At 34.5% G+C, this 25,604-nt stretch overlaps 1 protein-coding gene and 1 non-coding gene across 3 annotated transcripts; one reads left to right on the forward strand and one right to left on the reverse strand.

Annotated features, from left to right (window-relative positions):
• The first annotated feature begins 85 nt into the window (after window positions 1–85).
• LOC126614182 (photosystem I subunit O-like) lies at window positions 86–3,543 on the forward strand. Of its 2 annotated transcripts, none has more exons than XM_050281760.1 (4): window positions 86–271; window positions 391–460; window positions 847–1,029; window positions 3,308–3,543. In XM_050281760.1, the coding sequence occupies exons 1-4, from the start codon at window positions 187–189 to the stop codon at window positions 3,402–3,404; spliced, it is 435 nt and encodes a 144-aa protein (XP_050137717.1). In that variant the 5' UTR covers window positions 86–186; the 3' UTR covers window positions 3,405–3,543. The 2 variants fall into 2 exon arrangements, with proteins under 2 accessions (XP_050137717.1, XP_050137718.1); XM_050281761.1 differs by having other exon boundaries at window positions 850–1,029.
• Window positions 2,434–2,505, reverse strand: TRNAQ-CUG (transfer RNA glutamine (anticodon CUG)). The gene has a single exon. It is a non-coding gene; the product is annotated as a tRNA-Gln (tRNA).
• Window positions 3,544–25,604: the final 22,061 nt, after the last annotated feature.

Below are 25,604 nucleotides of genomic sequence, written 5' to 3' on the forward strand. Positions count from 1 at the left end.
GATGATCATTGAATAACCATCCATCCATGCAACTCCAATCTATCCTTCCCAAAATATCTCCACCGGCAGCTGACAAAACCCTACCACTTTCAAGTTAATCTCAGCCACCACCTCCACCAATAACATTTCTGACTCCCTCACTCCATAACTCATAGTCACAGCTGAGAGAGTGAGAAACCGAAAAAAATGGCAGTAAGCATGGCGACCGCATCAACCGTGATTGGGCTGGGTAGTTCCTCCCTCTCACCAAACAGGACATGCCTTACTTCAGGTTCATATTTCACACACACACACATATATACATATACACACTCACACATGTATAGATGCTCTCACTAAAATGCGCCCCTGTGCACAATACACTAATGCTGCACTACTCTTTAATTACAGGCTTTGTGAAGCCTATCGTGGTTGGAAACCCTTTGAGGCAAGTTAGGGCTTCTGGAGGAAGGTTCACATGGTAATTTACCTATCATTTTCTAAAGAAGATTATGACCGTTGATTTTGTTGTCGTTGTTGTTGTCGTAAAGTAAAAATTGTTGTATGTGACTGTACGTATCAATGTACTGTGTTACTAATTGATATGTGATAAGTGATTGATTTATACTTGACGAGTATAACATTAACACAGGTGATTTATATGACACAAAGTCGACATGCCACATGTTAAAATCATACCCAAAAAAAATAATGTTTGTTATATTGTTATGCATGTGTACCAGTGCGTGGTTATAATCAATGTTTAGCCTAAATTAAGCAAACAATTAATGTGGTAACTGGTAAGACATCGATGCACTGATGCATATAGGGTTTTGTTTTGTGTTGAATGGTGTTGGGAACAAACAATAGCTTTCAGAGGGATTGGCTGCGGAGAGATCTGAATGTGATTGGGTTTGGGTTGATAGGATGGCTGGCTCCGTCGAGCATACCGTTAATCGACGGTAAGAGTTTGACGGGGCTCTTCTTTGAGAGCATTGGTGCTGAACTCGCTCACTTCCCCTCACCTCCTGCTCTCACTTCTCAGTTTTGGTCAGTAACCCTTCTAATTTTTCTACCTTTATTATTTGATCTTGTTTAGATTACTATCAAAGGTTTTTCTTTTTTCCTTCCTTTTCTGTTGAAATACAAAATTGCAATAAAACAGCCCAAAGGGCACAATTACGACATTCAAGCCCAAATACCCAAGCCATATAGAAACAACCCCAAAAAACTTTATAGGGCCCAAAACCACATATATGCAGCAAAACGCCACTCAAAATACCCCCCAAACAACCCCTAAATCCCAAATATAAAGGTTTTTGTATTTTTATTTTTCATACAAGCGGTATTGAGGGAGTGTGAATTGAACTTGAGACATCGAATATAATGTGAATGCTCATAATTAACTGAGCTACTAACTACTTTCAATCCCAAATAAAAAACAAAGTGGAAGAAAATATGGTTGCACTAGCTATCGTATATGTACTTTAAGGATTTATCTCACTAATTACGTTATACAGAAATCAGAATCTCAGTTTTTAGGGTATTCTTAATCGAGTTTGCATATTTAGTAAAATATTAAGCTATTTCGATCGACATAACTTGTGTATTTGATTTAAGATTGATTAGCAAAATGTGTTAGCATAAGTCAATTAATTTATCCAGTCGACTTCAAGTTGTTTGATAAACTTAATCATGTGATTTGAGTATGATTATTGTTTCCTACGACCATCTCTAACATTTGGGTTAAAACCTAAAAAAAAATTTACCTAGAAAAGTTTTAATCCAGAAACTTTTTTTTTTTTTTTTTTTGCTCCAACCCTTATGGGTTAAATATTTAGCTTTAGATTACTAAAGATTAAATTTTGGATAATTTTTTTCTTGAAGTGACTTTTAAAAAAAAAAGTTATGTAGACTATTCTAATTTAATTTCATAAACATTTTAACCTAAAAATATTTAAATTCCGATAAATATTGAAAAATCACTAAACCAACACCATGAAACTCCTGGAACACTATAAAAGAATAGGAAACACATGAAAGATTTTTTTTTAATTATTTTAGTCATTGGACTTAAATTTTGAACCGTTAGATTTTTTTTTCCTTTGGGTTTGATCATATTAAATCTTAACCTTTAAATTCAATAAATTTATAAATATAAAATTAAAAAAGAATACATATATATGGTGGGGCCAGCCTATTGACTCAGGGGAAATCCTGAGCTAAATTTGCCTCAAAAATAAGTATTGGGTTAAAACTTATATTTGGTCCAAGAGTTGAAGCAAGTTGAGGTGAGTTTAAAATCTAAAATTTGAATTTTACTTCAAGAATTGGAATGGGTCTAAGGAAAGTAAAAAAAATGAAAAAACACCACAATGAAAAAAGCAAAAAACAAAAAACAAAAAACGTAGAAGTCTATAAGTATAAAAATGGGTGTAAAAAGAAAGAAAAAGAAGGTCCCACCGAGATTTGAACTCGGGTTACTGGATTCAGAGTCCAATGTCCTGACCACTAGACCATGGGACCGTTCTTGTCAAACCAACATTACCGTTTTGATTTATGGTGAATCTTTAATAAAGCCATATAAAGAAAAACATAATTAAATTACATTTCTATTACCTGGGTTTTGTATTAAACATTTATAATTTATGATGACAGCCTAATAGTTTAAATTTAATTGGGAAATTTGAGATTAAATACTAAAAACACCAAACAATTTTTTTTTTTTTTAACTCTACTCGTCTTCATCCCTCATTTTCGCTCAATTTTTTTGTTTGGAATGGTTGTATTTTCTCTCCGTTTTTTATCTCCATCATTAACAAAAAAACAAAAACTTAAAAATAAAAAAAATAAAAAAACAAAATAGTTACCAAACAGGCTCCAAAATTTTTATAATCTCTACTAATTAATAAAATACTCATTGTCAACTAAAATCCTATGAAATTACCAATTTAACCCTCTAATTAAAACAGAACATGAATAAGAAATATGGGGCAGAAATGTAATTTCACACAACCAAATTTTGCTTTTTTTTAAAGCCTCACCTACGTGTAATCCTAACATATCTCTAATTAAAAAATAAAATAATAATAATAATAAAATAAAATAAAAAAATCTTCCCACTCCCACATTCTCTATCACTCTCTTCCTCTCTCCTTCTATTTCGAAAACAAAAATAAAAAAATTTCTCACACACTTTATGTGTGCCCATATGCTAGTATTAAACTAAAGTAATGAGCTAAACTCAAGTCGCGCCAATGTACCAAAAAGTCTAGTACACTTTTTTGCTTCAAGTAAATATGACAAGGATATACAATTTTTTGAGCAGGTTGTGGCTGATAACATGGCACTTGGGGCTTTTCATCACCCTGACCTTTGGGCAGATTGGATTCAAGGGGAGGACTGAAGATTACTTTGATAAATGATCCCTTTTAATTAGGTTATCTAAAATTTATATATATGCTTAATGTTCAATTATCTCAATTTCTTTTCCCTTCTTTCTCCTGTTGTAACTCCACAACTTAATCCTCCTTAATCAATATTGTGTACCTTTGTGTAAATAAATATGTATTCAAGTTAGGTTACTACTACTTAGTATTATAATTTAGTGATATTCCTTTTTACTTGTAAGTACGAGGTCTTAGGTTTGATTCTTATCAAATGCAAATTTGAATCACATTATTGCTAGCTCATAGTGAGGCTAAACCCAACCCCCTCCCTCTTAATATAAATAATATCGTTTGTTAAAAAAAAGAAATAGTCAGGTTACTTACAGTAAACACAATGACCAAAAATATGTGGAGTGCTAGAAACAAGTAATGCTTATGACCGCAAACCAAATGCAAATTAGGCTTTCAACAATACATTAGATGTATCGATGTTTGTTCAACTGGATTAAAACAAGGGAACTTTAATGAAAAGCACCCGGTACTGTTCACTTTAACGAAAAACCACATTTTTACACTAAAAAGTCAATCATGGTACTATTCACTTTACCCTTTATTTTGTTCTTATCATTAAAACTCAAAGTTTTCAAGCCTTTTTCATTAGTTTTCCTTTAAAACAACCATAACCTAGTCATGTAAATATAGTCATCTGATGTATGAGTGCATTTATACATCGGAACATTATAGAATACTAAATAACTGGCACACACGATGCAAGTGCAAAAACCCTTTGTGGCCTTAATGTGGAAGTTTTCTAGCCACCGCTGCCACCTCCTGCCTATCTCTACCAAATCTACAACACCTGATATTCTCGATGCTATGCCAAGTTTTTATTTTAAAACCCTAATAGCTTAAAACAAATAAAAAACTGCAATACCACCATTCACCCCTCACCTCTGTCAAATGGTGCCCTATGAAACACAACTAAGTGGTGGCCCCATCCAACATCTCACATGCCCCTCTTCAGATCTCAAAATCAGTCAGCACATCCTGTTGGAAATGTGCCCTAAAGCCAATCATGTGATGATACTTTACGGACATTTCACATGCTAAACTAATCTAGTTTTACATATAAAGGGCATACATTATTGTTTGAGCCGTCTCATATAAATGTTATATGCTTAAACGATAAAGTCCAAGGAATATGTGATTGGGAGAATGTAATCTAATGAAGTTAGATTCATGAGACCATTCTTTCGTAGACACATCCTAAACGTTCCTGATCATAGGATTGCCAATTGGGCGTTGATAGTCCGTTAAGATCAGTACGTACTATGTCTTCTCTCAGGGAGAGTGATTAGTCTCGAATCATTGGTGTGTGTGACATCAAGACAAGTACGGTAGGTGCTCAATAGAGAATGAGTTCACTGAACGCGATCAACGAAGGGTTCTCATATTCCATGTCACATGAGAACTCATGGTTGGGATAATGCAAAGTAGTCCTTTGACCTGAGGCATCATAGTTGTCTTGTGGTTAAGACCTTGATCTTTGATTATGTCAAAGTCACTCCATCAGGAGGGTGTCCACGGCATCGTTGGGGTCAAGTGACTTAGCTATGGAGACAAGTGAATGCGCAACAAGGGATTTCTAACCTTCAAACCGTTTGAGGGAGAATACTCTATGATATGATTTAAATCTCTGATCAGAGTATGAATGAGATTAGGGAATGCGTTCCGAATCACATTCATGGTACTCATATAAGCACAAGACACACATTGGATAGTAGACATGAGAAAATAAACTATCAAACCAAACAATGTGGTCAAGAGTATTAGATTAGAGAAAGACCGTATTGCATTTGTAATCTCGAACTGAATAGGTTCTCTAACCTCTTCTGATTAGCTTGGGTAACCATGATATGCTGCTAGGTGTCACTCATGGTTTGTGGAAGCCCTAAACGTGTATAATCACTAAAGGGAGAATTGAAAATAGTTTCAATTCACAATCGATGTAAAATGGTTTTAATCGCCCACTACCTCGCTAAAAGGAACCTAATGGATCGCACACCGTGAAAGGTGGAGATTGGAGATTAAACGGAAATGAGTAAGAATGATTAAATGGTTTAATCATTTAATTATGGCAAGGATCAATTAATATGTTAATTAATCAAACGAAAAAGTTCGTTAAAGACTTCGGGATAGTTTTGGACCTTAAGGCCCAATGGGCTTCGAACGTCAAGCCCATTAACTTAAGTTGTATGACAATTTAATGAATGAAGATTCATTAAAGCCCAAAAGCCCAAACATCCCTAAATGGCCAGCCATGATGAAATGAATTAGGGTTTTGGTTGTTTAGGTCACTTAAAGAAGTGACTATATAAATGACTTTATAACTAAAATTCATTAAGGAAAAATTAAGGGTTTATTTTGGGGGAAAATTGGTGAGAATTGTCTCTCCATTTTCTCTCTAAATAGGCCAACACCTTGGAGGGTACATCTAGCAATCCTACTACTCCAAGGTCACTCATTTCTTCTACAATCGAACCTTGGTGTCGAGAATTAGAGGTTCTCAATTTTGGGAACTTGGAGAACCTATTCTTCCATCCAAATCCATGGATCTAAGAAGCAAGGAATGAAGGCCCCTATCTCTTTGGGTGATTAGCCTTTGCTTATGCAAAGAGGAATCTACAAAGGTATTAATTTCAACTCACTTTGTTTTTGAGTTGATTATTGGTTCACCAATCTACTAGGCTTTGAATTTCATGGGTAAATGTTTTGTATTTGAGTGCATGTAAGCATGATTCCGCCTTTAATTGTTAATTGCATGCTATATGATGTTGCTCAAATGAACATGTTTTTCAAAATAATTCCTTCAAGTGGTATCAGAGCCTAGGTCTAGTAGTTGGTGAATCCTTTTGTGTTTTGTAGTTCATAAGTTTGTGATTTAAAAGTTGTAATTGTTACAAGCTTTATTCTTGCTTCTTTGAAAGTAAATTTTGTTGGAAAATTTGCTATCTCAAATGTTGTAGATGTTGTTCATATGAGCATGAATATTGGAGCTAAAATTTGGTGCCATGCTTTTGGGAAAATTCGGCCAAAATCAAAGGGTGGATTTTTGGGTTCTTGATTGACTTGTTAAAAGTGTTTTAATGTGTTCTTTGGAACCCCTAAGTACCCTAGTTTGGTTAGATGTTATTTCCCTTAAGTAAGAATGGTTTTGGAATGTTTTTGGGTGGAAAAAGTTCATGGAAAAATTTGGGTTTTTCATGGATGTTCTTCATTGTTCTTGATGTTCTTGCCAAGAACAAAAAGGTTTGGTGTTTTGATTCAAAGTTTTGAATTATTTCATAAAGTATAAGTGATATGTTTTTAAATGATTTATTATGTATTTAAAGTGTTAGATATTTGTATAAATGATGATTGAAATAATTGTGATTGAATTATTTCATAAACTTATCTTACATACACTTGCATGTTTTTGACAAAACTCACAAATCAACACACAAACCAACCTTATCCCTCCCTAAAACCAGCCACTCCCTCAAAGGGAGTACTTTTGGGGCTTTTATGCAATTACATAAAGTTTTGATACTTTTGTGTATTTGCACTTTGGCCCAAAAGTTTACGTTTTTACGTTTAGGTCCAAAAACGCTAAAGGACAAATTGTTTTGTTCCTTTAATGAAGTTTTTGCATTATTAAAAGTTTGGGTTCTAGTTGTATTTACATGAAGTAGTGACTTTTGTGTATTATACAAAGTGACCCCAAAAGTTTTTGTATTTGCAATATGGCCCAAAAGTTGAGGTTAATTGCATGATGGCCCAAATAGGATGAGAACAAAATTGTTTTGTCTCTTTAAATGAGAATTGGATTTTCATTTTGTTTAGCTCCATTTAAATCAATCTTATGGATACAAAAACCAAATGAAAATGTTGCATTCATTTAATTAGTTAAAGTGTTAATTAATTAAAGGGTGATTATGAACCTAAGCCTAATATAATTGAGCTATGTGAAAGGCGTTTCAAATTTGTTTGAACCATGGGAATGTGTAGATTAGATTTTGGTTGTAATTTGATTTGATCAAATGTTGTAAAAGGGCTTAAGCTCTTCTTTACTTTAAAGTAATTTGTTATATGCAAATGTTGTAATGAGCATAAGCTCACCTTTACTTTGAAGTACTTCTTTCTTGCTTTATATGATATGCATGAAAATGAAGTAGTTGGGTCCAACGCCCATAAGACAACACGCCTTAATGTGATTAAACGCGTAACTAAAATCAATCACCATTCCTAGACCGAGATTCAACACAAGGCTCGTGTTGAATGTAAACAAAGGTTCATAATCATCCTAAGGCCCTAATGCAACTATATAGTCCATCAAATGAATGCAAAGTTTATGTTAGTAGTATCATATACTCTTGCTTTAAAAACGTTTTAAAAGCATAGTGGGAGTATTATGTACAACTAAAACAATGAGATGGACCAATAGTTGTAATAGGACCAAAATTGTTTTAATAGAGATTAAAATGTATGTTTATATGTGATGAGACCAAAAACCCTCAACCAAATCATTATTAAGTTGATAAGCGTGAGAGTGCTTTGAACACTTTTTCGTGGCCTTCCACCGTGGTAGGCTTCAATCGTGTGTGACTCGTACAATGTATTCGTCCAGTTCTGGGGTTGCAAAGTATGTGCTTACATTCAGGAGAAGCCTATACACATATGATGAAGTGAAAGGTAGGCAACAAGTGTGGCCAATATGGAGTTCTTCTGAGGTCATTCTTGAACCCCTACTTGAACTAGCATGGTGGGAATGACTTAACTAAGTGCAATGGTGCCAATATGGAGTTCTTCTGAGGCATCGTTCTCTAGAGGCCAAACGAGATGGGTACTTGCATTAGTTGCAAATGAGTAAGCGTACTCTCTCATTATTATTGTTGCTAGCCAATATGGAGTTCTTCTGAGGTGGGCTTGGTAATAGTGAGCCTCCCATAACCTACTAAGAGTTTCATCTAAAACTCTCGAATTCCAATGAGGGGTATGGAATTTGCCAAAAATAGTGGGTGATGCTATTTGATTTAAAGACCCGAATCAAATGGCTTAAAATCAATCAATTTATATTCGTTATGTATTTGATTACCAATATATTTGCAAACGCTATCCAACACTTGACAAATAAAAACCGAATGTTTTAGTTTCCGTACTTAGGTACCACAATCCCAAAGAATGTCTTAAAAGGATTGCATATGTATCTAAGTAGTCTCTTCCTCACAATCTTACTATTGATAATGTATCATTAGAAGAATATGTTAGAAAAGGTCTATCATAAAGAGGACAACACTTTTAAATGTCATAATTCTTCAATTACAATTTGTTGTATGAAGAAATAGGAGTTGCTTTGAACAACTCTTAGTCAATGCAAACACTAGTGCTTGTTTCTTTGTTAAATGAACAAAGAACTTGAGAAGAAAGCACAAAGGCATGAACACTTTATGTGCCATGATTCTTCACTTACAAATTGTTGTATGAAGAAATGAGAGTTGCCTTGTACAACTCTTGAAGGTTTGTAATTATGTTTAGAACATAATGGTTGGTTGACAAAAATAGTCCATTAACATGGACTTATGATGATTTTGAATCATTGAATGTTGAAGTGATAAACCACTTAACGAGACGGAAACTAGGCAAGGACTTCACCTTTGTTTCCCTATCCTAATCATTCACTAAGTTTATTGTAAACTATATAGTGAAAAATAACCACATACTCTCCAAAATTGTTTGATGTGTATAACACAATTGAAAAAGGTTTCAAGAGAGATAATGGGAGTTTAGGGACCATGACTAATGTAGTCAAAGGTGAAAGTCAAATAAAGAAGATAAATAACTCCAAGGGAACAAACTTTCTTTATGAAAGGATGGACATTGGAAGGAGTATTTGCAAGAAATGTCTTGCAAGTGTCAAGGACACACCTTTCGAAGGTGTTGTAAATTGTTCTTGAATAGTTCAAAACAGTTGGTTCTTCTACTTGAATGCATGATTCCGTATTAGTAACTATGTTTTACAATCGTTGTAAAAGTGTGGCTAATAAGAAGTAGAAGATTAATGAGAGAAGAGAAAGTACTTCACATTCGAAGCGTGAATCAAATGTAGATCTCTGCGAAAGCAGATGGTACTTACTTCTTCATATGAACTACCAAAGAAATTGGAAAAACATAGATTGTCTTTATATTCCAATTTTAAGGAACTAAATTCCGTCACTATGTGAAATGGATAAATGTTTTGTTTGACAAAACAATGTTCTTTATTAATCAATGATTAGATTATGGTAATCTAATTAATTATCTCTATAGTAGAGATAATATGGTAGTGTTAACTGTTTAGAAAATAATGATGCTTAAAACCCAAAAGGTTGCAAGGAAGTGACTAATCCCAACTAAGTTGTGATTCCTCTAAAAACATAAGTTATGAGTTGGTGAAAGATGGATGCTTTGGATCGTTAGATCCGGATCCAATACCTTCTTGTTAAAATTGTATAGAGGCGAAATGTTCGAATCTTTATTCTTTTGGAAAGAAGAAAGAATCACAAAGTTGTTGAGGTTAATTCACTTAGATGTTAGTGGCACATGTCCACAAACATAATACTACTCATGTTGGATAACATTCACCGAAGATTACTCTCGGTTGGACTATAGTTTATTTTGAATAAACACAAGTCCGAATACTTTGCAAATGTTTCAAAGAATTCAAGTAATGTAAGTTGATGAGTAAGACGTCTAAAGTATTTACCTCCTTAGATTTGATCCAAGGAAAGGTAACACTTTAGATGAGTTTCCTTGAAAGATATCAAGGAAAATAGCATCATAAGATAATGTATTTCTCCATTAGGAGAAGAACGAACTAGAATAAGATTTAGTTCGTTAGATGTTATCTATTACCCATATATAGGATATATACTTCTAAAACAATATGATTGTCAATGAGAAGATCTTCCAATATTTTCATAACTCCATAAGATGTAGTTTGAAAAGAAAGACAAATCTTAAGCATGTTAAGATTTGGGGTTGTGTGCTAATAAGCAATATTTGTTTGATAACAATCTTGCAGGATATCCTTAAATAACTTTTTGATATCGCTTCTATAAACCAACTAACAAATGTTGTTTTGTTGGGTAGTTCATTGTAATTCTACAATGTGATTTGCCTAAAAGCAAATGAACGAGAGATAGAACTCAAAGAATGGGTTCTTTGAGAGACAAGAAAGTAATCAACAAATATAACAACCTAGTTCCTATACCACAAGCTCCAAGGTAGTCGATAAGGATTTATAAACCGTCTCAGTTGAATGGTTTTGAACTTTATGACTATGTCATAGAGTTGCACCTCTTAATTCGAAAGAAATAAGAATGAAAATCCTTATGACTACATTGAGTGCATATACGATATATACTCAAGGAAATGGTAAAGTACCATTTGACTCGAAATAATGAAACCTTCAAAGCTAATTGGTAGCTTAAGGTGACTACGATCAAATAAAATGGTTGACTTTAAAGGAACCATTTTTGATGTAGTCTTAGTTTCAATAAATTCGAAGATTGCTAGCTACAACTAAATGGTGATTCAATGTTTGGACATAATATGGGTTTCCGAAACCATTATTAAGATAGTCTTGATAATATATGTCTAAAACTATAAATCACAAGACATGTAAGTTGTAGAGACCCATCCATCATGGATCTTAGCAAGTTAGTGGGAGCTATTTGCATTTTATGAGAAAAAGGATCAAATCGTTTGATTTCTCATAAAGATGTAAATGAATCTTTTGTTTACTAGTTTTACAAAAGATTAGTGGGAGTTAATCATGTTCGTAAAAATTTAAATATATATGATATATTAATTTTGGAAATGAAAAGAATACTTCTTCGTTAAAGTTATGACTTTAATACATTATATGAAGATAGAATGTATATGGGAGATATAGTCTATATACATGGGATGGAAATCTATAATGATATATTTCATGATATAATTGGATTATATCAATCCCTAATAATAGACAATGGATGCTAGGAAGTTTCTCATATGATGATAAACTTCAATAAAAAGGACGATTCTAGTGAGACTAGCAAGTTGCCCTTCTCAAAGGGAACGTGCCCCTTTGACTCCCAAAGAAATAATGCGTAAATTGAATCCTTTATGCATACGCAGAAAGGTGATTTATGTATTTCATATTGTATGAAAAACATTGATATGAGTTGTACCTAGAACGGTACAAGATGATATCAGTGCAAGCCCAGGATCAGAACCATGGCTACTGTCAAGTGAGTCCTTAAGTATTTAAGAAATACTAAAGGATAAATTCCTCAAAGATCGAGGAAGAATCAAAGTAACGTAATGGAAGCGTAAATGTATTAGATTATGAATCTAATCCATCATTGGATGTTTCTTCATTATGAATGAAGAGATAAACAGATATCTCTTTATTATGACTAAAGAGATATTTGGATGGAAACATTAAAGTAATGACTTTAGTGTGTTCCATTATGAATGCAAGATATATTGCCATATAGAAGTTTACAACAATGTTGTTTGGATGGGAAAGTTCATTTATGAACTCTCTATTCGGTTCCAACCAGAAAGTGTATGACACTAATGGGGCGATAGCTCAAGCCTGGGAATCAAGGTCTCATCAAGATCCGAACACAAATGAGAGACTAAACCACATGATTGAGAATCATGTATAATGGTGACGTCGTTATTCTCAAGGTTGCTTCTGTGGATAACACATATAGATATCCACTGCCTAGGCCTACTATTCAGCCATTTATGAAATGACTACAGAAGAGGTATCATCAAGATGACCAAGCTGATTGGCTCTAGTGCAAGTGGGAGATTGTTGGAAATGTGCCCTAAAGCCAATCATGTGATGATACTTTACGGACATTTCACATGCTAAACTAATCTAGTTTTACATATAAAGGGCATACATTATTGTTTGAGCCGTCTCATATAAATGTTATATGCTTAAACGATAAAGTCCAAGGAATATGTGATTGGGAGAATGTAATCTAATGAAGTTAGATTCATGAGACCATTCTTTCGTAGACACATCCTAAACGTTCCTGATCATAGGATTGCCAATTGGGCGTTGATAGTCCGTTAAGATCAGTACGTACTATGTCTTCTCTCAGGGAGAGTGATTAGTCTCGAATCATTGGTGTGTGTGACATCAAGACAAGTACGGTAGGTGCTCAATAGAGAATGAGTTCACTGAACGCGATCAACGAAGGGTTCTCATATTCCATGTCACATGAGAACTCATGGTTGGGATAATGCAAAGTAGTCCTTTGACCTGAGGCATCATAGTTGTCTTGTGGTTAAGACCTTGATCTTTGATTATGTCAAAGTCACTCCATCAGGAGGGTGTCCACGGCATCGTTGGGGTCAAGTGACTTAGCTATGGAGACAAGTGAATGCGCAACAAGGGATTTCTAACCTTCAAACCGTTTGAGGGAGAATACTCTATGATATGATTTAAATCTCTGATCAGAGTATGAATGAGATTAGGGAATGCGTTCCGAATCACATTCATGGTACTCATATAAACACAAGACACACATTGGATAGTAGACATGAGAAAATAAACTATCAAACCAAACAATGTGGTCAAGAGTATTAGATTAGAGAAAGACCGTATTGCATTTGTAATCTCGAACTGAATAGGTTCTCTAACCTCTTCTGATTAGCTTGGGTAACCATGATATGCTGCTAGGTGTCACTCATGGTTTGTGGAAGCCCTAAACGTGTATAATCACTAAAGGGAGAATTGAAAATAGTTTCAATTCACAATCGATGTAAAATGGTTTTAATCGCCCACTACCTCGCTAAAAGGAACCTAATGGATCGCACACCGTGAAAGGTGGAGATTGGAGATTAAACGGAAATGAGTAAGAATGATTAAATGGTTTAATCATTTAATTATGGCAAGGATCAATTAATATGTTAATTAATCAAACGAAAAAGTTCGTTAAAGACTTCGGGATAGTTTTGGACCTTAAGGCCCAATGGGCTTCGAACGTCAAGCCCATTAACTTAAGTTGTATGACAATTTAATGAATGAAGATTCATTAAAGCCCAAAAGCCCAAACATCCCTAAATGGCCAGCCATGATGAAATGAATTAGGGTTTTGGTTGTTTAGGTCACTTAAAGAAGTGACTATATAAATGACTTTATAACTAAAATTCATTAAGGAAAAATTAAGGGTTTATTTTGGGGGAAAATTGGTGAGAATTGTCTCTCCATTTTCTCTCTAAATAGGCCAACACCTTGGAGGGTACATCTAGCAATCCTACTACTCCAAGGTCACTCATTTCTTCTACAATCGAACCTTGGTGTCGAGAATTAGAGGTTCTCAATTTTGGGAACTTGGAGAACCTATTCTTCCATCCAAATCCATGGATCTAAGAAGCAAGGAATGAAGACCCCTATCTCTTTGGGTGATTAGCCTTTGCTTATGCAAAGAGGAATCTACAAAGGTATTAATTTCAACTCACTTTGTTTTTGAGTTGATTATTGGTTCACCAATCTACTAGGCTTTGAATTTCATGGGTAAATGTTTTGTATTTGAGTGCATGTAAGCATGATTCCGCCTTTAATTGTTAATTGCATGCTATATGATGTTGCTCAAATGAACATGTTTTTCAAAATAATTCCTTCACATCCGTCCACCACCTACCTGATGCACTCTTTGCGGCCTAAGAGCAACTCCACCCTTGGTGGTTGCTCGGGAGATAGACGAAGGGAAAGGGCCCGAGGGCCGGTGGATAGGCCTCCAACGTTGGGCAGCTCGAGTGAAGGTGGGAGCCCGAGGGCCAAGCCCGTGGAGAATTGACAGCCCTGCAGCTCGAGGTGTGTGAGACGTCAACCTGACGCCAGGCTTGGCGTCGGTGTTTTTTTTTATTTTTTTTGTGTCTGGCACATGCCCCTCACTCGCGAGTGGGGGCGCGTCAGCCGGCAAGTTTACAGGGCACAAGGCTCGCGCGCCAAGAAATGCAGGTGACCGTTGGGAAGCCACATGGCTTCCCACAGTCCGTTCGATCTCAACGGCTCTTTAATATGAGTCGTCCAATTTGAAACGGTAATAAAAAAAAACTGATTTAATATCAACCAATCGATTTGAGATCAACGGTTGATATTAATCTGCTTTATAAATTAAAAAAATAGAAAAAATATTTTTAAAATTAAGAAAAGTTACCGTTGTGACACATGCCACAATCTGGAGTGTTGCAATTTAAATTTTTTTAAATCCAACGGCAGAGATTAATTATTTGAATAAAAAAAATTTTAAATTGTAAAAAATCCGAAAAAAATCTTAAAATTTAAAAAAAAATGTTTCTACTTTTCTATAAATACCTTCTCGTTATCATCTACCTTATACGTGGCGCAACCAGAACGATTTAAAATCTGATCGAAATCTATCCTCAAAGATTCTGAAAAGATAACGACACGTGGCACGATAACATTGGATAAAAATCTTATCGAAATCTATGACCAATGATAGTCGTTTTTGGTAAATGACACGTGACGCAACGATAACGATTTAAAATATCTTATCCGAAATTACAAATAAATTTATTTAGTATTATTTTATAAAAAAAAATTAATAATATTTTATTGCCTATTGCCAGGGCTATTTAAGTGCAACGGTTGAGATGCAAAAGACAGTTACTATTCATTATGGCAATTACTGTTCATAGAATGAATTGAATAGTAGGTTGCTTGGGGAGAGGGCTCTAAGAGCAACTCCACCCTTCGAGCCCTCCCCCCTGGCAATCCACTATTCAATCCACCTAGTGAACTGTAACTGCCCTTAATAAATAGTAATTGTCATTTGCATCTCCACCCTTGAAACATTCCCCCTGGCAATTAGTAATAAAATATTTTTTTTTTCTCACCCAATCCATAAAATATTATTATTTTTCTCACCCAATCCATAAAATATTATTATTTTTTCCTAATTTTGACCGGTACTCTCTCTCTTTCTCTCACAGCAACAACCATGGAAAACCGAGGAGGAAGGAGGACGAGGAGCGGAAGGAGGACGAGGAGGAAGGAGGAAGGAGGACCGGTTCTCTCTCTCTATCTCTCTCTCTCTCTCTCTCTCTCTCTCTCTCAGCAGCCATGGAACACCGAGGAGGAAGGAGGGCGAGGAGGGGAAGGAGGACGAGGAGGAAGGAGGAAGGAGGACGCAGAGAACACCGAGCGCATGCACCGATGCCGCACATCAGCCATACATCACACAACCCTCAGGCTCTCGGGCTGGCAATCCTCGCTCGGGCCTGTCGCTCGGGCCCTTTCTCCTCGCCTGTCCCCCGAGCAACCAGCAACGCTGGATCCCCATCCCCAGGCCGTCCAGCCCTTTCCCCTTGCCTGTCCCCCGAGCAACCAGCAACGCTGGAGTTGCTCTAAGGGTGGAGCTACTCTAACATCTGCGATTTGATCCGCTACCCCTTCAAACCACTCATGATCACCTCTTGTTCCCACACGCGCCGTCCTTTGAGACCCATCCCCACCTAAGGTGACCTATGTGACGTCGACAATGGAAAAAGAAAACAGAGAGAGAAATGTGTAAGGGCTGTCATCATTACTTGGCTGTGAGGTTCCCATAAAAAACAATAAAATTTGGGTTTTTATAATTACTAAATTGCCTAAATTTTATTTTTATTCAGTTTTAATTAAAGGGTTATAATAGTAATTTTATAAAATTTTGGTGGATAATATTATGAAAATTTCTAAATCTAATCGGATTGGATGACTATTTTCAAATGTTCGAAATCGTAGTAATCTCCCAAATTTCATAACATAATTTAGAAATTCTTATATTTACAAGTTTCTTAATATTATCCACCCAAGTTATGGGTGAAAAGGAGTAAAAAAACTAAAAATGTTGCATGTGTGATAAGTTCACCAATTCACAAAGGAAAATACTAGGAAGATTATATTTTCATACCGTACATGTGCCAAGTGATGTGTTCATAATGTTGGACAATTATCAATCAATGATAAATTATATATATGTTAACAAATAATAAATGCAAATCAATAATTTAGCAGAGTATGAACAAAACAAAATTAATATTAAATAGATAAATTGAAGATCGAGGCTTGTGTACTGCAATGTCTTTAAAACAGAATTTTGTCCTACTATGTGCTTGTAATTTGATGGGCGTCTGCTTCATCAAAATTTAACGATCTAAGTCAAAATTCCAACACCATAAAACTAGACTTCTGGCAAATACCTTTGTGGTATTCTCAGTATGTTTTGTATGTAAGGATAGATGATTTTCAGTGAGTTGAATGATATGCAGATGCATGTATTTATAATAATCATATGCATGTTTGCAACATGCATGTTTTTGGGAGGCAACTGTTCAACACAAAGGGCGTGTGGCTCCATCTTTTCCTTAGACTTTTTCATACATTCTCAAAAGATTGAAAAATAAAAAGATTAATTAAATTCGAAATTAATTTAATAAATTAAAAAAAAAAGCTAATTATTGAATTTAATTATTAGAACTCATCTTTTGATAATTAATTAGATATTAAATATATAATTATTATTAAATAATTATCACACCCCAAAGCCCAAATCCAAGGTTGAGCCCAATTTTGCTCTCAATGGTTTATCACTCCAATCACTTTATAAGAGGTACAAAGTCTTATAAAGTGAAGGAATCTTTTGGTGGTGACTAATGTGAGACAATGAGTTAGAATGATATCTCTACTCAAAAACTCCAACACACGTCAATTAATGAGTTTTTCTAATTGGATGTTGATTATACTAATCACTTGCAACATCATATAGTACACTAATGTGATATTCCTAGCATTATTCATTCATAAATAGGTTTCTATTTTGATGTACAAGGTTTATAGACGAACTAAACAATTTGTACAAGTTTTAGATGAAACAATTAATTGCCATGAAGAGTCGGGAAAGAAGGAACGTATAATTAAGTGGTTACATGCTGTGGGTAGGTTTATTGTTGAATTTTGGAGACTTTAGGTTCCTCTGTGATAGAAGATGAAGTCTTGACTATCACGGAGATATGTCTCCATGTTCCCTTACGGAAGCTTGGGTAAGAAGAGATTTTCAAGTTGTACGGATATTTGAGACCAGGTTATTAAGAAGTGGATTACAAAATGTTAGCTGGAGGATATTAGAAATGCGAAAAATGCCCTCTAGGCTATGTTTGGGTGAGTGATTTAAAAAATTCAGGGGATTTAGACCAAGTTAGTAAGGAATGTTTTATAATATATTAGATAAAGGTGATTAGAAATGTCCTTCATTAGCATTGCAAGGACATGTACAAGGATTTGTATATGTTTTCTTCCAAGTAGTGATTTGCAAATCTCTCCTATATGCCTTTGCTATAACACTAAAGGACGGATTTATGATTCTCTACATCCAACATTTTTTAGCCTATTCCTTACTAACTTGGGTTTGGTCCCTTGAGACTTGTGTGAAGTCTAGTTTTAGTTCTTTGGCTTTCCTTGTCAAAAGTTGTAAATGATACCACACATACTCTTAGATTGTCTTTTGTTTTACAACTCTAGTATGAGTTCATCTTGTGTCCAAAGGCATTGGTCGAAGACAATTCAGCATCACAAAAGGTGATCATTCATATTCATTCCATGCATAAACCTGAGTTCATTTTTTCTAGTCATGTTGTCTAGTCAGACATTTGTCACTGTTGTCCAGCTATCTAGACACTTTTTTTTAGTCTGCCCACATAGGCTTTCTGACAGCTTTGTCCCAGGTTGAAATCTAAGCCTTAGATTTGCTCAGATCGTGCTCTGCATTGACAAGTGTCTTTTGTCCTTGGTTGGACAGAAAATTTGGTAGGCCCTATGATAAAACCCTAGCTGCCTTCCTTACTTCTTTGGTGAGAACATTTTACATTCATCAAAGAGAGAGTTTGAGCTTATTGCTTCCTCATTTAGTTGCCTAGCCACAAAACCGTTTTTATGCATTAAAACCCCAAGATCATTGTGTATCTAGGTTGCATTGATTCACTTGTTTTGTGTTGCGTTCTTGATCTAGCATTTTGAGTTAAATTTCTCATATAGATCAAGTTTTGGATTATTTTCAATTTCTTCCTTCAAATGTTTGACTGGAGAAACTGACTGATCTTTAAATCTAGATTTCATATCATTTGCATTGATCATGTTGGTTCTCGGTGCCACTTGGTGATGAGTTCAGGAGGAGCTGCCACTTCGTAAAGACCGAAGGAGTCCATCTCGTGTAAGGCAATATTGCACAAAGGTATAAGTTATTCCATAGATTAGGGATCTAGGAATTGAGCGTGTATGGAAACTTTGTATGAATCTTGTTTACACTAATGGATTGGACTCAGTGGAGAGTCCCTAATTTTTTAATCCAGAGGTGGGGTTTTCCCGCCAAAAACATCATGTGTTGATTATTACTTTTCTTAGCTTTTATATCTCAATATCTGTATATGAGATGCGATCATCATGACCTGTCCATACAACAAAGTTAATCAATGTTTGAATCTACTAAACTGGATCTTAATTAACTAGGAACTTTTCAATAACTCAAGTATTGAAATAGATTGCTTCCGCTATTGTTAAACTAACATATCTAATCTTAGTTGACTGGTGTTGCTGACTAGTCAGACAAGCACATACATAGATTTTTAAGTGCAAGTTATTCCGTTTGCTGTCAATTTCAACTTGCAAATCATTCCCACCAACATAGACTCTGAACTGAACCCCTAGTTTAATTGTAATCTCCGAACTCTCATATTAGATTCATTATTGTTACATTTCACTAACGCCATCTCTCTTGCCATAAATCCAAGGTTATATTAGGAACTTCAACTTAAAATTAAAAATAATAATAAAAAAGCTAAAAAAAACAGATAAAAATTTATAAACTGATATCTAAAGCATAAAACAAGATGAAATTTGAACGATAAAAGTACAAAATGAAAATGGTTGAATTTTAGCAACTTGTAAAGATTAGGCAATGCGATTTCAAAGTTGGTAGGAGATTGATCGAACTGTGATTGGATTTAAACAACTAACAAATCACATAGTAAACTACAACAACAACAAAAAAACAAAACAAAACAAAAAAAAAAAAAAAAAAAAACCCGTGTGTATTCAATTTTCTTACACACAAAAAAAAATCTGATTTTTTTAGGTTCTTTTGTCTCTCTCATTTTTCATTGTTAAAATCATTTTAGTGATGTGGGATGAAGTTCGTAATATACTCCCAAGTTTAACGAAAAAATAAATGATGTCAGTAAAAAGGATGAATGGTACAACATAATCCTTGATAACTAAAGAAACTAATACGAGAGCTTATTCACTAAAATTAAGAGATGTTTAACGAAACACTTCTGGTACTATTCACTTTTAATAAAAATAATATTTTTACTCTAAAAAATCACTTATGGTACTATTCACTTACAACATTTTTTTGTCATTTTGATTAAAACTCAGCTCTTTTAATTAATTTTCCTTAAAATTAATTTTGGATAAAATTTAGAGAGTATTAATACAGTTAAACATATAATTTATTCTTCAATAACTTAACCTCCCTCCGCCCCAATTAATTAGTGGTTCGAAGGTCCAACAATATCATTGCTTTCTGACAGTTATCGCCTACCTTGCCCCTACTTTCAAGCTGTTCACACACGGTCAGCCGACTCATGGGAATTAGATTGGGGTTTCTCTCTGTCCATGAAATGTATAAGTTTGTCGCCATCTGGATACCATTTGTAAGCAGGATGCTGTGCTATTTCATATCTCTGCTGCATAATTTTGTGAATACAGTGGATGGATCCGCCTGGTGATCTGATAAGATTGCAAAGGTAAACCATATTTTATTGAAAAGAAAACTAAGAAAAAGGATTTGAAAACTTTGAGTTTTAATGATAAAAACAAAATAAAGGGTAAAATGAATAATACCATATTTATTTTTTAGTGTAAAAATATGATTTTTCGTTGAAGTGAACAGTACCGGAAAATTTTCGTTAAAATTTCCTTTATTCAAAGAGAACAAGTCACAATCATACAAACTGTGACTTCCTAACAAATATATATCCGTAGTTAGTTAATGACTATTAAAACATAACAAACGTATAACTGTAGCTAAGAATATCAAGATTTCTAATTTGGATCAAGATCAGGTCGGGGTCTTGCTCACAATAGCAATGGTCGGGTAAGGATCTTGTTCACAATCATAGGGGTCAAATCTAATCAGGTCAAGAGAAATTAATCCACTTTAATATCGTTTTCGATAAAAAAAAAAAACAAAAAATTTTTTTAATGAAAAGCTCCTGGTACTATTTACTTGAACGAAAAATCATATTTTTACACTAAAAAATCAATCATGATACTATTCACTTTACTGTTTATTTTGTCATTATCGTTAAAACTTAAAATTTTCAAATTATTTTCATTAATTTTCTTAAATAAAAAATCCACTTTAATATCATGTCAAAATTGCAGAGTCGACTAGCGCCCAATACTAATCACAATGACATTGTCCCAATTTTGCACAATCGAACAAGGTTCTTTGAATTAATTGGATAATACTACTACATGAACAACGATTGGCTAATGCTCTAAATAGTTTGAAGAAAATTCAGTTTTAACCAGAACCAGAAGAACCTTGACGTACTAACAAATTCTTGAGGAAAAACAATAATATATTACAAAAATGTAATCCATTAGTTCAAAGAGACATTGGTTCTCCTCATCTCGTGCTCAGAAGCCAGAAGGAGCCCTTCCAATTTCCAAGTATAATCCTAGTTCTATGTGCACACAATTTAACAATTTCTTCATTATTTGAAGCACATGAAATGTTCCCTTATGTTGTTGTATTCTTCCTAATCAAGAGTGCATGCAGCTGTACAAGAATACAAATGGAGAATGCGAATATCACAGTTTTATTTTTTAAACAATTGATAAGTTGTTCAAAAAACAATAATAGTACAATCATTGTTCATATATATAACTCAACTTGTTAGATAAATTACCAACTAGCTTCTTAGTTTTATTTTATTTTTAGCTTTTCAGAAAACTATCGAACAATACTATGATCAGAAGAAATCGTGTACACTTGTGAGTGATTGACTGTAATATAATTCAAATTATTATTTACTTTCTTTCTGAAAAAAAGACTGAAAACAAAATAGGAAAGTGTTATTTGCCCTTTCCTCTTATCCTAAACCTTTATTTTATCGTATCATTAATTCCCACACCACAAGGTATACATTGATTTCTAGAAATCGTGTACCCTTGTGTGAGCGTGTTGGGGCTTGGAATCTGGGATTTGAGCCGAGAAGAAATAAACCAAGAAATGAGGGATGTGAGCCTTGACCCAATAATGAATATTTAGTCCATGTAACATTTCTAAGCCAGAAATGGAATGCCAACAAACCGAGTCCTAGTGAAATTGGTATTGCTAAACAGTTGGATTTAGGTATTGCTCGGTCGAGTCCTAGATGAATTATAATTGCTAAAAATAAGGATGAGTTTTGATAAGATTCAAATCATTTCAAGAATCAAAACATGTGACTGATCAGATGAGAAGTGAATTAACATGTAAGATGACTAGGTTCATAGTCCTAATTCAAGTCAAAGAGGCCACAACTTGAAAAAGATAGAGTTTCGATAGGAAAGGGGTCTAATGGGATAATGTCAAGGATATCCAGGTACGTATTGAGGAGTCACAGTCCAAATGGGATTCTACTTTGGCAAACATGGTCACGTAGACGGGACTTTCAACTTAACACACAAACCAAAGCTCTTCGTGAAACCCTCGCTCTATGTGAAACCTTCTCATATGCTGAGAAAAACAATAATTGCTTCACTAACCCCTCCGTCAGCACACATTCAGTTCTGTTGTACATTAGTAGGTTGACAAACTAACGCCATACTCAATTCGGTTGAACATCACTAGAGTCGTAGAATCAAGAACTCTTAGTTGGCAAAGAGTCATTGATTATCTCGTCGAACGAGGTCACTTCATTAGTTTTCTCGTCAAAGTGAGGTGTTACTTAGATTACTTAGTGTTTGACACATGGAAAGCCGAACTGTTATTGAACGTCATAGTCAAAGGCATAACCTTGTCTTCATGTTCGTAGAACCCTAGGTTGAGTGTGTTTCTTCCTCGATTGTAGTTGTTCGGTGCAGAAGTAAGGAAGCACGTTTCATCACTACACCACCACATTCATCACATTTGCTCGACCAAGCTCGGTAAGGAATTGACATGCTCGCATCAGCAATACCACATAAGGAAGTATTTAGCTTAGTAATAACTCGACATGTGCTCCGTATGTTTTCTAATTTCTAGAGTCAGCAGAGCTATTGACTCTAGTATAATTCAAATTATTTACGGTCTTTTAAAAAAGATTGAAAACAAACGGAGATGTGTTATTTTTGGTACTCTTATCCCAATCCTTTCTTTTATCACATAATTCCCACACCACATGATTTGTACGTACGCATGTGAACCAACCCGTCCCCAGCTAGCTATATCCTTTTTGTTTTTATTTCATTGGTTGTGCTAGGCACTCGAGGAACATGGTTTATTTGGTTGTAGATTCATGCTCCCACTGCCCGAATACTTATAAACATAACTTGTGGGCAAACGTGACTAGAAATTTTTCAACAACAAAGCCTTATTATTATGTGGAATTGGTAATATAAATCATAAAACGCCTCTGCGTCTTGTGTTATATTTTTTTGTTAAGTTTAAATAGTTCAAATCTTTTCTTAAAGTCTTTTTCTACCCTTTTAACATTGAATCTTTATTTCGTAATCAAATCTTCTAAAAAAAATATATTGAAAAAAAAAATTGAGAAGCATGGACCACCAACATTAGGACTTGGATCATCTCCTGAGCCCAAGGAGAGGATCTTCCTGACCAAAGGACTTGACTCATTAGATGAAAATCTAATGGTTATAATTATTATAATTTTAAAAAATCTTTCCTGTTTGTAATCGTTGAATTTTCTTCCAACGGTCCAAATCCTTTGATCAAGAAAATCCTTTCCTTGTCTCAGGAGATGATCCAAGACCCCAACATTAACATTATCAAGTTTTTAGTGAATGTGACAGTCCATGAACCACAAGGATTTTAATTAGAATAGCCGCAAAGGACACGAACATCATGGGGTGCAGGTGTGGGGGCCGCCATGTACAATTATAAATATGTGGTGTTTTATTAAGAAATGTTTGAGTGTAAGTTCCAAATACAGCAAGGAAACTCCAACCAATCTCCAACACATTGAGCCGTTAGTAGGGACCCCGCTCCTCTTGGCATGGCCTCTATCCTAACTTTTTCTTATTAATAGGGTTCTTAGGGTTTTATTGACTGATTGATATGTTGTGATAAGATGTTGACAATTATTACCATCCTACTTGAAATTTGATGTACTTCGGAGTTCAGTAATTTTACTTGTAAGTAAAAAAAAAAATTATTTAAATTTTGTGATGTCAAATTCGATATCCCTACTCTTAATACAAATATATTTTGTATACGCAAAAAATTTATCGACCCCAATTTATGATATTTCCTGCTTCTCATCTAATATTTGGTGAAAAGAAAGTGATTTCCGCATATTTTGTTACTCCTCTTGCACATTTTTTCTATTTTTGTTCTTAGATTTAATATATCAAAATAGAATCAAAGAATAAAAATCATTAATGATGTGCAAAAAGAGAAAAAGATGTGAGAGAAAATCATTTTCCTGAGAATTTCCTAAACCTTATTAAAAGATCCACATCAAGATATTATGGGTAAATTACACAGTACCTCAAATTTGAAATCTATTACAATCGTATACAATATCTTCAAAATATTTCACTTTAATACCTCAACTACTATTTCATTTCAATATAATACCTCCGTTACATTTTTCATTCATTGATCCGTTAAATGCTGACGTGGCTGCCACATATATACCATGTGGCTGCCAAATGTCTGCCACATGGCAAATAAAAATAAATTAATTTTTTTTAAAAAAAAACCTGAATTTCAAAAAAAAAAAAAGAAACCCAGTATCCCTCAGCCCCCTAGTGACCTACATCCCCATCCCTAACCCAGAACCCAAAAACCTGCAAGAAGAAGAAGAAGAAGAAGAAGGGGAAAAAAAAAAACCCCAGTTCGTCCCCTCCAAAACCTGCAAGAAGAAGAAGAAGAAGAAGAAGAGGGAGAAAAAAAAAAAAAAAAAAAGCCCCAGTTCGTCCCACCCGAGCCATCTCTTTCTCCCATCCCCCATCACCCCTCCCAAAAATCCCCCATCACCCACCCCCAAAAATTCCACCCGAGTTTAGGTGGATCTACCACAAAACCAATCCAAAGTACTTTCAAAACTCACCCACACTAAAAATCATGAGATCCTAGGGGCGGGGGGAAGGGTTTTGGGCTTTTTTTTTCCTCCCCTCTTCTTCTTCTTCTTCTTCTTCTTCAAGATTGCAGGTTTTTTTGCGGGTGGGGGACGAACTGGGTTTGGGTTTTTTTTTTTCTTCTTCCTCCCTCGATTGTAATAGACCTCAAACCTGAGGGGGTATTGTTTAATTTACCCATATATTATTCATTGAATTAATTACTAGCTTGTTACAATTGAACTTTTTCTTGGTCAGTGAAGTAACAAAAATGCTACTTTTATCATATTTTTGTATATTATATTTAGACTATTTTTCTAATAGAGATTGGACATGTCTAGTGATATTTTTCTTCATTTGTAAGTGAACGGTATTAGATTCGATTCTCGTCACAAGCACAAACGAATTTGAACTACAATATTGTTAGCATATTGTGAGATAATCAAAGTATTAATTCACTAGCTCTTATTGTGACGATAATTTGAACCACAATATTATTAATCAAAGTACTAATATTTTTTTTTTAATAATCAAAGTACTAATTCACTAACTCTTCTTGTGACGATATTTTGAATTCGAATGCAAAGTAGAAAGTACACTGCTTTAAACATCTTAGCTAAGTCCAAGTTAGTTAGCATAAGTTTAAACCAAAAACCTCAAGGCAACGCAAAAACTCTCTTTACTGCAAGTTCCTATCATTTTTCTTTTTCTTTCTTTTTTAATGGTGAAAGATGACCTAAATTTCAAGTTTTAAACAGATAATTAAATGAGTAGATTCTTGTTTTGATTTCATTCCTTAGTCAGTTGAATCATAATTTAAA

This window comes from Malus sylvestris, chromosome 3 (genome assembly GCF_916048215.2).
Source record: "Malus sylvestris chromosome 3, drMalSylv7.2, whole genome shotgun sequence".
In the NCBI taxonomy this organism is placed as follows: Eukaryota; Viridiplantae; Streptophyta; class Magnoliopsida; order Rosales; family Rosaceae; genus Malus; species Malus sylvestris.